A 16,198-nucleotide genomic window follows, 5' to 3' on the forward strand; every position below is an offset into this window, starting at 1 on the left:
AGCTATAAGAGTTGTTCCGAAATACTTCTGTTGACAATGATCTTTCCTACACATGAAAATGAATATTGTAGAGGGCGCAGCCTACGCTTGATTTAGTAATAAGATTTAAAATTTTTAATTCTATCTCAAACGGAATGTGATAAAACTTATATTGTGCTACTTTTCATCACGTCAGCTAGACTCAGCAAAACAAGAGCTCCAACCTTGATTTCTCTGAAAAATTCAATGAGATTTTTCAATATTTATTTCTAAATTTCATCCTTTGTCAGCATGTTCAGAAGAGAATTAGACTAATAGAATAGTGCCTTCTACCTAGGATAATTAAATTTCAATATTTAATTTTTAGGATGATTCCACATTCAATTTTAGGTAAATGATATAGGGATTTATATTAAAAAAAAATAATAAAAATATTCCAAATATTTTATTCAATTCACATACTGGCACATACGACAATTTTTGACACAAAATTTTCTTAATTATTTTTTAACAGTTTCGTTTCGATAAATTTAAAAGAATCAACGGATCTATTTCAATTACCTGATACATTCCATTTGAAATTCTGAGATGCAAGAAGCATGATTACTATGATGAATACTGTTAGAGACTATATTCTTTTAATTTTTTAGATATAATTCGGAAAAAAAGATAAAATTACTGGTAATTCTGTGAAAAACTTAGCTTTGAAAATATATATTCGAATGGAATGCTGAGTACGCCAAATATCATTACAATTTCTAGGTAGGAAAACACTTTGTAAAAGATATAAATCTCTTTTTATCCTTAATATTTTTATAATTTATTCGTTGAGAGAAATTAATTTCCCGTTTTTTCTTCTACTGAATGAAACTAACAGACATTCAATACTTATGGAAACATTATTTATACATTATAACAATAATGTTGGAATCGCCAATATATGGAAATATGATTTTTTTTTAAGTTCTTTGGGATCTCTTTGATGAAAATAAGAAATTTTGTGCTTATCTAAAAAACATAATAAATTAAATCTTAACCTAATGAGTAAAATTGATTATATACATGACTATAATAATATAATACAATTAGAAAAACAGACAAGTTAAATGAATGGTTTTCAATTAACTGAAATACCTATGTTAGATAAATGTTAATCGCATATGGACAAAAACAAACATTTAACTAGGGACCACTGATTGTTTAACTTCATGGCATTCTACAATACATTCAGTTATTTATTTCACATATATTCGAACAGCTTATTAATTCGATAAAAAAAATCAGTTTCTTACAATGTGATGTATCACTGAAGAAGAAAAAATATGATATGGATTAAAAACTTTTGGATTTCTTAAAATATACAAACTGTGAGGTAAGTAGTAATAACTTTCTGTGAACTATTTGAATATAAATAAATATCGAGCTGCTAGTCAAGAGTTGAAACGAATTTTTTTCTGAAACTTAGTAGCTAGGTATTTCTTATCTTTTTGAGCCTTGTTAATTTGTTATTTGGAAATACATAGTTTACTTCTCTTTCTATATCTACAATCAGAGGAGCCACACAAAAATCAAGGTTCTGTTAACTCGGTATCAATAATTGTGAAGGATATTAGTGTCTGAATTTTTAAATATTTTGTGGATTTTTCTTCCCGATTCATATTTCAACTCAGCCATCTAAGTTGACTTGAAATGTTCCTTCAACTTCTGAGCAACAGCTCATTTCAATAATACTTTTAAAATCATAAGGTACTGTTCAGACTATGAGTACAAACTAAAACATTTGTAAATATATATACAAAGCAGTCAAAAAGCTGCGGTGATGTCTACATTTGGTAGGTATCATCTTTGTATCGTCGGTTTGAACCCAAAGGCTCTAGCATCAATCTGCCTGAGAAAACCAGAATGAAACTCTTGCCTATCCATGTGGCCATTCTTCTTAGAAAACCTCAATACCATTGGCTTATGTGAGGTGTTAGACCATTTTGTTGGCAGATGGAACCATTCACTATGTTTCTCTCTATTTCTATGGTTTTCCCTATGTGCCTTCATCCTCTCGTATAGAGTGGTCAAATTGAGTGGAGTTGGGCTTATATCTGATAAAGTCTTCAAATGATTTCTTTCGTCATTTGGTGAACTGGTAGTTTGCAATTGCACTCCGAATCTATCAGATGAGTAGGTTGTCTTTGAGGGTGGTGATGAAAATTGTGATGTGGGAAATCTCACTCTGTTTGATGAAGGTAAACTAAATATCCAGCTCCCAGTATTACCAAGGGTAGTTCCTTTTGTAGGAAACGCTATTTTATTAAAATCGGCTACCCTTTTAATATCCGTTTTTATTGGTAGACTGTTAGAGGTTTCGTTAGAAGAATCTCCAAGTTGGATAAAAAATTTATTATTGCTGTTGCCATTGAAAGTATCTTGAGAACCTGTAGACAAAACTGCGCCTGTATTCTTGGGAACAACTGTGCTATCTTCCAGAGAGAGCACATTGTCTATTGGGGTGAATAAGATGGAAGCTGTTGTGGTATCTTGATGACTTGGTTTTCTGAAAGGTGCCGGTGTTGAAACCCTTGGTAGAGGTGGTACGTAATCATAAGAATTTGTTCGATTCTTGGGCACCATCAGAGTGGATCTTACTGTGAATGCTGTAGGTGGCCTTTCCGTTATTTTCTCAGTGGTCGTAGGGTCATCTTTCGTTTTAACAACTTCTCTTTTGGTATCGACGAAAGATACTGATGAATCAGTATAGGGGAGTGCTTGGTCCATCTGGTACAGAGTGAGTTCGCTGTCCTGAATACCCCTTTTTTGAGTTGTGCTACTGTCAACATAACCTTCGGTAGAAGCGGCATTTGATGTGGTAGATGTCAAAGTTGTTGAGTCTGTTTTGACTTCTACCTGTCTCTTCGAATCCAAGAAGAAAAGAGCGTTTAACTCTGATGTTGAACCTGCAAGAACAAAAATGGTTTTTAACACATATATTCAGCAGACCTAAGAACTAAGTAAGCCGTGTTTTCGAATAATGACCATTGTCATGAGGAAAAGAGCGAAAGTGGTTTGACCTAGTAATTTCTTAGTTCGTCAATAAGAGCTCTATTAACCTAATCATCTTGTAGGGAACAATGGATTCTGAATTCGTTGGATTTTCGAGTTTACCCCTGAAATAATAATGTAATAGTGATTATTGGCACAATTTTGATTTTCACTTTTCGTACATGTAAAACTTCAGTGATTTCATACAGATTCAAGTAATTCTCAAAATTGAAAGAGTACCTATCGGGTGTACCAAATTCGTTGTCTAGGAATCCCTTTGAGTTGAAAAAAAAATGAATGGCACATTTTCAAGCACGATTTTGAGAGAATTCATTTGGTGGAAACCGCCATTTTATAAATTCAACTCTTTCAAGCTTCAAGAGAGAATTGCAAAATGAAGTGGAATGAATAGTTCTCATAACTTCTTTATTACTGGTGCTATAAACATAAAACAAAAACATTCTATATCTACAGATGTTGAATCCGGAGACCTTGGTGGCCAAGAGCGAAATTATAGTTCTGCTAATCTTTTAGCCTTATTACGTCAAATTTTAGGGGGGCCAGCAGAATTTTAGGGGGGCCCGGGCCCCCTGGCTTCCCCCTTAGCGTCGCCACTGCTTGTAACTGATGCATTTGTTTTGATGCCAACATTCGTCACTCCTTGTCTGACGGGACACTATAGCAGTAGCGTAACATAATGTGATTAATTTCGAAATTATCAATTCATGCAAAAAAAGTTGTGATTTATTCATAAAAATTCTTTCGTGTTTCAAAAGGGTCAATGTTTTTCTCAGTTAAATAATTTAGCTATTGTGAAGTTATAAAAAAAGGATTCCTGATAAAGCATTCAACAATCAAATCACAATTCTCCACGCCTATGACTCGCACACACAATCGGCTAGCTAGCTCGATTGTGATTGGTGACACTAAACTTCCATCTCTTTTGTATTCGGGATAGAGCATAAATGTATACTTTCCGTTCCTTCTATCTATATTCTGAGCCCTACTAGACAACGAATATGAGACAACAGATACATTTTTGTTATGAAATTGTATGAAAATTTGTATTCGATGTATCTACTACTCTTCGTGAAAGTATAATTGTGTAGCAAAATTATAGGGCATTCTGAAAAATGTGATGCACTTTCCACATATCTAGGACAATGTTTGTAATTTTATTATAGTTCTTAGTTCAAGAATTGCACCAATTTGAGTAATTCTTGTTAACCTTTGAAAAGGCATTGTTCTATCCTTCGAGTAAGTTACTAATTTATTGTGCTATAGAATATTTTCCCCAATGCATGTAATGTTTGCCTAAAAAAACATGAATCATCCTCCTTTTAACAGTGACAATAGAAACATTTTCATGGTTGTTCGCATAGTGAATGGTGAACTTTTTCGATTCATTTCCACCATTTTCAAATAGGATGAGTTAAGATCATAACATGTCTTAAGGTACGTTTTCCTCGGACAGTTTCCGTCGAACTGCGCGGTTTCGACAACTTAATCTAACCAATCGCAAACCTGGCAATCGAGTAGCACCGCCCAGCTTAGCGATTGCTATAATTGCGACTGATTAGATCAAGTTGTCGAAACCGCGGCGGTCGACAGAAACTGTTCGAGGAAAACGTACCTTTAGATGTCATAGATAAAACAGTTCTTTCAGTAGTCTAGCTATTCGTTGAAACTTTGTAAAATGTTCTGTGCATGAAGATAGACGTCTTGACGAAGATTTCTACTAAATTCCAAATGAGAGAGATCTATTTTGATTTTTTTTTCTTTCATTTGATACATCCTGTTCAATCGATGGAAAGCATTTTGAATCAAAAACAAGAACAAATAATTTCGCCATTTACAAATCATTAATGACAGTACAAAACTGAAAACAAACAGTTCAGCAGGAAAGGTCAAAATTTCAAGTGAATAATAATTGACCGGATACGCCAAGAACATACAGAAGAAAAATTTATATTCGATTACAGAGCCTTCTGTGACGAATCGTGAGAAAACAAAAAAATTTTTGTATTTATGGTCGTAGAATTTTCGTAAGCTTGTCCTTATAGAGAGTTTTGACAGATTAAACTTAAAAAATCATCCGGTATAATTATGATGGATCATGGTTTCAATGTATAATTGGTCAAAAAAGATTCGGGAAGTATTTATTTTATTGAGAAGAAACATGCTGATAATTTTTTTGAAGAAATCGACATTATCAATGTATCTGATGCTGATTCTCACCTTGTGTGTTGACGGTTGTTGTTTCTGTTGTCAGCTCTTGCGTTGTTGTATCTGTTCCCATTATTGTTGTAGTTTCAACTTCAGCAACCTGTTTCAAACCAAGGATTCCAGCAATATCAGCCACATTTACTTTTTCCACGCTCAAGGTCTTGTTCATATCCATCTCCTTGTCCAAGGCACTCTGTCCAATATTTTTGGTTGGTGCAACCACAATAGCTACATCTGTTTCTTCTTGAACTGCGTTGAGAGGAATGTTTATATTGAGGGGACCGGAAGTGGTTTCATCCTCATACTCGTAGTCTTCCATTCCTCCAAACTTCTGGTTTAATTGCTGAAGCAAGAAATCCAGGTGTAGCTCTTTGTTCAGCATAATTATTTTTATGCATCTTCCCATTGGATCAGACTGGTACCCTTCGGAGCATTCGGGTAAGCTCTCCGGACTGAAAGTGGGTGCTATAAACACAGATTTTGGGGTAATTCTTCGTTTCAACGTGCTATCTTGTTGTTTGTTCTGGCTTTCATCAATCAGCAACCAAGCCTGCCATGTCAACTCCGTCGATCTTTCGTTGAGAGGTTTCGTCGGATAGCATCTAGCTATCGTCCATACAAACAGGAACATAAATAACGGTTTTGTGCCCTTCATTTTCTTCCTCTTATCTTCTTAGATATACCATAAGTATGGTTCACGTATCTGAAACAGATAAATAAGAGTTGTAAAAATAATCTGCCTGTTCAATTTCAAGTACGCGTAAAAGTAAATTTCCATTTGGCTCAATGCCGAGTGGAAAAAATTATTTTCCAACTCATACATTACTCACGTGTTTCATAGGATAAAATTTCGTATAATGTGAGACATGTGTATTTATTTATTGGATGGATGTATTGATTGATTTGGAAGGTTACATTGTTACAGGATGTGTTTGGTGTGTTCTTGAGGGATGTAATTATTTCAGAACTCAATACACAATGTTATTCTCGTAATGAGAAAATACAAAATTTGCAAGTAGGTACCTTTTGTATCTTTATATTGGCATTACAAAAATTGTGATTAGATTGTTAAGGATTACTGACGGTGTTTAGAATGTAAGATTGTGCTTGGGAGATGTTTCAGAACTTAATACACCATGTTATTCTCGTAATGATAATATACAATATCTGCAAGTGTATATACTGCATACTTATATTGACCTTACAAAAACTGTGATTTGATACCACTAGAGTTTTCGTGAGTATATTTGAAGTACATAGATGAACTTGTGTAGCATTAAAAAAACAACAAGTTATATATATGATTTATTATTTTCACTTTATTCGCGAAATATATATTGTACCTGTAATGATTTAATGAATATTATAATCTTGATATTATTATAACTAATAAATTTCTGATGACGGGTTTTAAACGCAAGCATATTCGAGAACCTTTAAATTGTCAACTATCCAATATCATAGATATACAGGGGGATGGCTTATCCTTTGAGCATAATTTAAAAGTGACCCATCACAATGATAGTATTTTTCACGGGCTATCCAAATATGTCATCGAAAAAACTATGGAACAAAGACATGGAAAGTTATAAAGTAAAAACCGCTTTTCCAAAAAAAAGTTTGTCAAATTTGACTGGTTTTCGAAATAAGATCAAGAGAATATTTCTCACCGATTGTTTCTCCATTTAAACTTCCGGTTTTCAAGAGAACAAGAGATTTTTTCTTGCAAAGTATATATGTATTTCACAATATTTTCCCATATTTTCTAAATGCTCAATCGATTCTGAATCCGAATATGTAGGTACCTAAATAAAGTAGTAGTTTCATATTTATTGCAAGCAAAATCAACCTGAGGAAATTCAAATTTTATATTCGTAAAATATATCCATGTGTCTGTAGTTCAATGAATATTTTTCTGTCAAATTTTGAGATTTTCATTCTCGATTATATAATAATAATTGCTAAAATACAAAGATTCTATTATAATCTCTCTCCTTCTTCTTTAACTACAATAGTAATGTCTATTATAATCAAGAATGAAAACTTCAAAAATCAAATATTTATAGAGCCATAGACAACATGGATATATTTTCCGAATATAGAACCTTGATTTCTTCAGGTTGATTTTGAATGAAATAGCTTGAAATAAATTTAAAACTACCACTTTATTTACATATTCGGTTTCAGAATCGATTGAGCATTCGGAAAATATGAAAAAATATTATGAAGTAAGTATATTTTGCAGAAAAAAAAAATCGTTTTCTTGATTCAAAGTTGCCAAATTGAATTTGATTTTCTGAATGAATTCAATTTTCGGAGAACTTTCGTGAAAAACATTGTTCATAAATCGAATAAATTTTTTTATGCCTACAGTGAAAAAAAATTTCACCAGAAAATGATGAAATTTTTCACGATTATCCTTTTTTTATACCTGACACGAATATCAACAACAGAATAATAATAATAATAATAATAATAATAATAAGTTTATTCATCCATTAAGACACCATACAAAAGGTATATAGGATAAGTCAACATGAAAAAAAAAAATTACATAGAAGCTTAAATCTAAGACAAAATATCAACACAATATTCCCCAACTGAATAATAACATTTTTTCAACAAAATTTCCTTTACTTCAAGTTTGAATTTACGTAAGTCCAGTGATTTCACAGAAGATGGTAATAAAAAAATTTCACGGTTCCATCAAATTTCTTCTTCTATTATCCAACATAATTTGAAACAAAACAACTGGTTGGGCTATAAGGGCCAAAATTTTGAAATTGGACTGTGGAAACATTCCAGGTGGTTATATAAATTTATCACAATAAAAATTTCACGTCAATATCAATGAGTATCTGATGGGAGTCGAACTCTCGACCTTGAGGTATTACCTGTGGAATGTAAATTTGATCTAATTGAGCACTCAAAAATACTCTGATATGACTAAAAATCGTAACTTCACAGGTTATACATAACTGACCACACACATACAATATTGCTCAGGAATGACGTTGCACACCCTGTATGCTTCGAAAACAAGGTCATAAGTCAAAAATGATTCTCCCGGTGTCATCTACACGACTATATATTTTTCTCCAGTTAATAATAAAACACCATGTATGTATTGATCGATACATATTTAAAGAGTATGTTGATCGTTCAGGAGAACGTAAAGCGATTGATGATGGCTTTCAATACGTATTGATCAATTATATCGATCATCTAGGAAGTGCTTATACCGAATGAATCTTCGTCATCGAGACTGCTAAAACGTAGTTTAGACCAGATGTTCGTTATTTGAAACATTACGTAATCAATTGAATTTGTGTATCATCTTCAGTCTGGAAAGTAATTACTCTCGAAGTAATAAGGCCATTGAAATGAATAGTTAAATGCAGACAAACTGTCTGCCGGTGGTCTTTCTTCATCTGTTATCCCATCACAGGCCTGAATCTGAACATAAACTTCGACAATAAACTATTTACTATAATGTGTGGCCACTTGACACTTAACAGTTGTTTTTAATAATGTGAGAACGATCTGATACGTATAGAGAAAAAGGCCTTGATAGACTCGTGATTACAATTTACAATTACTTAATGGTTCATTATGTACCATTGATCTAGATTCATCTAGATTTCCTTTTTTTTTGCAAATTTCTACAATTCTCGAATTTCGAGCAGAGATTGGTCTCAAACGATTGGACTAATCAAGAATTCTAGATTAAAATTGATTGTGTCCGTCAGTCCTAAATTCGTTGTTTAGTGAGGGTATATCAGAATCCCTTTGAGCTAGAAAAAAAGGAAAGGCACATTTTAGGGCTAGATTTATGAGAAAATCGATTTGGTGAAAACCGCAACCTCATATATTCAACTGTTCTCAAGGTATAAGAGAAAATTGGAGAATGGCGTGGAATGAAAAGTTCTCAGAACTCCTTCATTACTGGTGCTATCAACATGAAACAATAGTAATTTACGTAACAAGTCCGGAAAATAGGGTTTTTTTGGACGAATAGACAAAATTCCAGGACGAGCGTAAGCGAGTCCTGGAAGTCTGTGAGTCCAAAAAAACCATTTTCAGGCGTGTTGCGTACAATATTTTTTCGGCAACCATGTAAAATAACACTATCGCTGCTGCTTTCCATATTTTATTGCGATTGCGATAAAAAAACATGCAAATTTGTGACAACTAATTTCATATGAACTGTCAGCCGTTATCTCGGTTGCTATGGGTTCTATGATTCTTTTCCGGCCTAGTCCGGGAAGTACGTACTTTCCGGACTAGGCCGGGAAATGCTACTTCCTCAGAGAAAAAGCGTCCGAGAAGTGAGCACTTCCCGGACGGTTGCCGAAAAAAACGATTTACAGGCACTTTTTTCAGTAGAATCCATTGATGTAATAATTTGTTTTTTATTGCAATTAGTTTTGGAGTTATAATACAAACATATATTTTTTTAAATGTAAATTTCAAATTTAAATTATGTAAACCATTTAAATTCCTACAACAATCTCTTTTTTCTCTATCAGCTCTACTTTTTTAGATTATCTACCAATGTGGGGTTCATTCAGTATATTCATTTATGAGACTTTTAAAATTATCATATATTCATTAATAATTGTAATGAATTTAATTGAGAAAATCCCAGGTAAATTTATGAATAGTGGAACCATTGCCTATCAGGTACCTGAACTGGCCCTTTTAATCCCCTAACTTGGGTAAGTATGAGAAAAAATCATACCTCCACGGTTATATATGAACTTGGGCTTAATGAGCAATTTGTGAAGGCTCTTGATAAGAATGGGTCATGTTTTTCATATATTGGAGTAAAAATGCATCAGTTGAGCACAGAAAAACTCAAAGTATGACAGCCCACAAATAAGCCAATTAATTAAGGATCCTGTCTTCATAAATTCCATGAATCAAGTTAAACGAGAAGCTTGGACATCATTTGTTGTGGTTGTAGAAAATTTTCTAGGCAAACATAAAGCTCAAAACTATGATGAAATGGTTAGAATATTCTATTCTATTCTATATTCAAAATTATGATGAAATGGTTGGAAAAGATGCTTAATAGTTTCAAATCCTCAGGGTGCAATATGAGTATTGAAATACACTATTCACACAGCCACTTAGACCTTTTTCTAGAACATTCAGGAGATATGAGTGAGGAACAAGCTGAAAGATTTCACCAAGATATTTAAGTTATGGAGGACAGCTACCAAGGAAGATGGGACATGCACATGATGGCAGATTACTGCTGGAGTTTAAAAAGGGATTGTTTAAAAAGACATTCAAGAATGTCGCGGAAAAGAAGCTTTCGAAGTGTTGAGTGACTATTCGCTTGCATGTTTTTTTGTTTGTGAAACATAATATTGTATTTTGTATAATTAAAATAAAAAATTCGTATCTATTTTAGTCCACTACACCTACGAATTTAAGTTGAAATAATTAATAATAATAATAACTTATATTTCTCTGAAATTGTATATCTTAAGAATTTGAGCTCCTAGGTAAAAATGAATACGTTATTTGAATTCAGGACATCAAATTGATAGAATCAGCTCAAAAAAACTCGACACCAAAACAGCTGCCCCCCTGTGAATTCATTCAGAAATCATAATCAATTTGACACACAATATTTATACATAATATTTCTTTTGATAAATGGTAAATAGTTATTGATTTGGTTATAAAATCAAATCAATCCGAATATAATCACTGACGGAAACTATAATGAGGTAGTGGATTCCATTTGATCGGACACGTAGTAATTGATTCGATAATAATCATCGACTAAAACCGTAGCATTTCAGACGCCAATATGTTGGGATCAATATTCTCAACGACCTTGCAACTTGAATGTATTTCCTCCATGAAAAAAGTTCAGGATACTGACCTTTAGAAATTGGCCGAAATATTTCCAAGAGATGAGACTTAACCCTAGGGAGAGCCATGCTATTTAATGATAATAATAATAATGTTTATTCAAAATAAATGAAAAATTACAGAGGTATTTATTTCGCGAAATATTTACCTCTGCGTAATTAATATACATTTCAAATTTTTCAAAATTTCAAAAATAACACAATTTAAAAAATAAACAATTTACACTACAGAGGTTAATTACAACCTGTTTGTGACTTTAAATTAAAAATGATTCTTAATACTATTCCATGAGGATGAAGTGAAATACAACATAAATATCCATATTCTCAACAAAAAAAAAAAAAAAAAAGAAACCATGTCATCCAAAGAAGGGTATACAAAATTTGTGTCTCTACATTAAAATATATTTAAAATTTGGATTTCCTAATTTTAAATTTTCATTTATTTTTGGTTCAGTGTTTAGTCAAGAAATTTTCATTTTATTTAATTCGTTTTTCCTTTGCCTGCTTTGATTGAAATAAAATGAATGCAATCCTGGAATTTTCATTATCAAATGGAAATGAAATTTGGAATCGTTTCTTGGAATTTCAAACCCCCTCAAACTTTCAGTTTACGTTTATGAAAGAATATACATATACCTAAATACAAAAATCGATTAAAAAACAAGGCAAAATTTACACTTCATTTTATCATTTCCTCATAAAATATCTTAAATCATCAAAAAGGTCGTTTAAAAGAATAATTACAAAAGGCCTTCTAGCGGCAAGAGCGTAGTTTTTTTCTTGGGGTTATAATCGAAAAGCTTTTTTTTTTAAGACAACGTTTAATCATATCTGTAATGTGAGAAAGAAATGTTTGATAACGAGGTTTGGACCCAAAATTACTAGATATAATAGCATTTTTTTTATTCGATTGTTCAAACCATTCGATTGTATCTAAATTGGAGGAACGAAGAAAATTTTGAGATACAGGGTGTTTTTTGTATCCCCACTTGTTTGTGATGCATATAACAGTTTATCGAATCTTTATTGATTTTCTCTACAGATTGGATAAATAAGTACTAAAACTTAAAATTAATCATTTATTAATCACAGATCATTGGATATAATAATAATTTGAATTTTCCTGAGGATTACTGAAGAATTGTTTGACAAGAACCGACACGAGACCATAAAGTGCTGGATCACAGTTTCTTTTAAAATTTTTCTAAACTACTAGTAGTTCACCAAAAAAAAGTTCTGGTGGAAAGAAGCGGCGGACACTCTTCCAGAAAATATATCACCCTGTATATTTGCATTCAAAATTAGAATATCACATGATGAAAACTTTGAATTGGAATATCTATGCCAAATTTAAGTAGAATATCTTGTGAATAGAAGGTGCTAGTAGAAAAAAAATTGAACTTTAACATTTGTATCTCGAAAACAAATCGTTTCCGGACCCATGTTATAGGACTTTATTCCTAAAAATCATCCGAGGAATCTGCCATTTTCGTTCGTACTTCCAATTCAGAAACACCCTGTATGGTCAATTGAAAACTGATGTCTTTACAAATAAATTGCAATTTGAATGAAACACATTAAATTGTAAAACCCAGCACAGATGACTTTTCGAATAAATCAGTTCATTTCTTTGGTAATTGCAGTATTAAAATTTTGTGAGGAAAATGATACAAAAAAGTGTAATACCTATGACGAATGCAATATTCACAGATGGCAAAACAAGGGAGAAGCCGACAAAACGGGTAGATAAAGGAAAATAATAAACCTCGGACATAGACGTGCTCGTAGTGCAATAAAAGTAATAATCTTGAAAGCTATAATAAACTCATAAATCGTAAAAGGGTCCGATTTTTTGCTGCCGTGTCGATTTTGAAGAAAAAAAATTTTGGTAATCTTGGAGGGGGGGTAATTACCCCCCCCCATTTTTACGCCCTTGTCTGGCGGACGGATATTGATGAAATTAGCAGTTTTCAGGTCGGGTCATAAGTGGTTTCAAATGAGATTCAGCACTGGAGGCCTCAAAGGTGCACATACACATACAGAAAATTTCAGAAATAGGAATATCTCAATATTTCTCGTTTTACTAGTCCAATTTTCATGAAATTTCGTATGGGTATTCGAGTTGGGATATAAATGGGCAACTTATCCCATATCTGAAGGTATAATAGTGTTACAAGACCAACAATAACGTAGCTATACTGAGGAGGGATGTTTTTTTAAAAGTGAATGTCGAAGAAGCATAAAACCACACCTATTGACAAAGTACCAAGCCGCGATCTACTCGGTCATAAAAAGTGATTTCCAGAGAAAGAATTTCTTTATTGCCCATTATCTTTAAGACGTAGAATATTATTTAATCTATAAAAGCGTTTTCTTTTGTTCCACTGTAACATATCTATTATTTCCCATAACAAATGTAAAATCCTTGAACTTATCCGAATAAGGCTCAGACGCTGTAATGTTTATGATGAAATGACAATAATTAGGTGAATGGTTATGAAGAAATTAGTAATGATTACGAATATGGTATTAGAACTCTATTTTATAGAAAAACATTTTAATTTCACGGTCATTCAGATGAGATAACAAGATCGCATTCCAGTTGCATCACGTGAAATCACTAGTGATGACTAGTCACATCATCAGAATTCTAATTAGAACGAATACGCATACATGAAAATTATGCTGATTTATCTGTATATCAACCCAAAATCGTTACAGATTAATATTTCACTGAAAATGAGGAAAGCAATGACTTCAATTGAGCATTTGGGCCAAATAACTGTATATAGGTAAATTGTGGTCTCCAAGGGTGAAATTCGAGCATTTGAGCGTTCATTCTTTCATGCGCCAATCTCGCCCTTGAAGAAAGCAGAACTGTATATAGGTGTATGCGATATCTTGCAGCTTGAAAATAATGTTCTATATTCACGATTCACCGCGATTCCATATTATACAGGGTGTTTCCTAAACATGCGGCAAAAATTCAGGGGGTTGTTCCTTGGACTATTTTAAGCATGTTTTGTCCTTGGATGATTTTTGAAAAACCTCTTTGTTTCGAAGATACAGGGCGAACAACATTTTTCATATTTTTAAAATTAATAATAGTTTAAATAAAAATGCGTACCGCACTGTGTTTACTAAGTAGGTACAATTTATTTTTAAATTTGTTTAACAACATTCCCCGGACTTAAACCCCTTAGATTATTTCCTATGGGGCCATCTAAAATCATTAGTTTATACCACTCCAGTAGAAAATGTGGAAGACTTGCGAAATCGGATCATTGCTGGGTGTAACTTAATAAGAAATGATCCTGGTGTTTTTGAAAGGGTTCGGCAGTCAATGAGGAGAAGATTGGATGCTTGTATGCTGGCTAGAGGTGGTCATTTTCAACAGTTTTTGTAGGTTGAGTTGAATTTTCATGTAATTTTTCATAATAAAATGTTATTATCTGAAATTTTGTTTCCCCTATATCTTCGAAACAAATAGGTTTTTCAAAAATCATCAAAGGACAAAATATTCTTAGAATAGTCCAAGGAACAACCCCCTGAATTTTTGCCGCATGTTTAGGAAACACCCTGTATATATCTAAATTGATGAAAGACTAATAATAATTTTTTGCTGAAAATTTACATATTGGGCTTTGAGACAATGATCTCTCTCCCTAAAATATTTTCAGACCTCTACAACTCTATTTTTTTTATTTCAAATGGCGCACCCAGTACATTATTGCTTCATTAGATAGCTCATTTGATGAAAATTTCAGAGATAGTTTATTTCATATGATAAGTTGGGTTTAAACTCAACGGTTCATGAAATAATGAATTTCTTATGAAAAAACTAGTTGCGACGAGGACTCATATTTTTATAATTTTTTGCAAATCTTGACATATTTCGAAGTGTTTCAAATTGTCATTTCATATGAACACCTAAAAATATGAACTCCGTCGGTTTTGTGGTCACGTAAAATATTGCGTAATATTTTTTATCGATATTAATTTTGATTTTTCTATTGACGTTGTTATTGTATCAATTCGAAATTTTGCACAACTTATAACACGGTAATTTTTTATAAATGTACTTGCAAAATCTCAACTCAATCGAATCTGTAATCACAGAAATATTCAGTATTTCTTTCTCAATATTCTTCTTGAATTCACTATGGTTCTGTTTCTACGATCAACATTAAATTTTCCACGATGATTTAAATTACCGATATTCATTCCAATGCAAATTTTATCCCGACTGAGAATGCAGTTTTGAGAACAACAGGAAACAAAACATTTCGAACGACCTTATATATCGAACCCCTAAATCCGAACCTAATCTGTAAATTCCAAGTTTCTAGGTCTTCTAGGTCTTAGGATCAAGTAGATAAGCTATTGCATATACGGACGGGCAGAGTCGAATTTGAGCATGGATTTGTCATCAGTGAGTAGAACCCTCGGTAGAACCTTACCGTTTGATACTCGAAAATGTTGTGACAAAATGATGGAACAATCGGTTTGAAGAACGAGCGCGCAAAAACACAAAATACGCGGACATATAAAGAGAATGAACATTGCAGAATAAATCAAACCAAATACACATAAATTCACTTGAGAAGAAAATCATTCATTTTATGCTGATGGATAAGTATAAAAAATCTTTCAACAAACCATTACATACCAAGTTACAAATCAACTGAACGAAACATTCTCTGAACAGGTTCTTTCGAACCTCTGGTTGAAATGTCAACAACTTTTCATCAAAAAAAAACTCGCCACCACAATGTTTATTGTACTCTGCGTTCTTTTTCATTTGTTTGGTAAGTTATTCATAAATATGTTTTACTTAACGGTTTCTAATAGATGCAGATAAATGTCTTGATTACGCCGGCAATTTCAAAGCCGTCTTAATCGATTTACTATTCGGAATACATGTGAGAAAAAAAACCAAGATTCTGGTTGACCTCAAAGTCTATTTTCCTTGCACGTAATCCCTCTGCATTTTAGGCTGCCAACGCTATATTTACGGTGATTTATTCTATTACGTTAATTACAGGTTTTTCAAATTCATAATTGGAGTTTAG

At 32.7% G+C, this 16,198-nt stretch overlaps 1 protein-coding gene across 2 annotated transcripts in view; it reads right to left on the reverse strand.

The window, feature by feature from the left end:
• Positions 1 to 413: 413 nt before the first annotated feature.
• The window catches only part of LOC123681662, a 94,129-nt gene continuing 78,344 nt past the window's right edge, over positions 414 to 16,198 (reverse strand). For both annotated transcript variants that reach the window (XM_045619895.1, XM_045619896.1), the window contains 2 exons: positions 5,248 to 5,938; positions 414 to 2,924 (listed from right to left, as the gene is read on the reverse strand). In XM_045619895.1, coding sequence (XP_045475851.1) covers positions 1,819 to 2,924; positions 5,248 to 5,890 — 1,749 coding nt within the window. In that variant the 5' untranslated portion in view covers positions 5,891 to 5,938 and the 3' untranslated portion in view covers positions 414 to 1,818. The remainder of the gene's footprint in view (positions 2,925 to 5,247; positions 5,939 to 16,198) is intronic.

This window comes from Harmonia axyridis, chromosome 6 (genome assembly GCF_914767665.1).
Source record: "Harmonia axyridis chromosome 6, icHarAxyr1.1, whole genome shotgun sequence".
Lineage (NCBI taxonomy): Eukaryota > Metazoa > Arthropoda > Insecta > Coleoptera > Coccinellidae > Harmonia > Harmonia axyridis.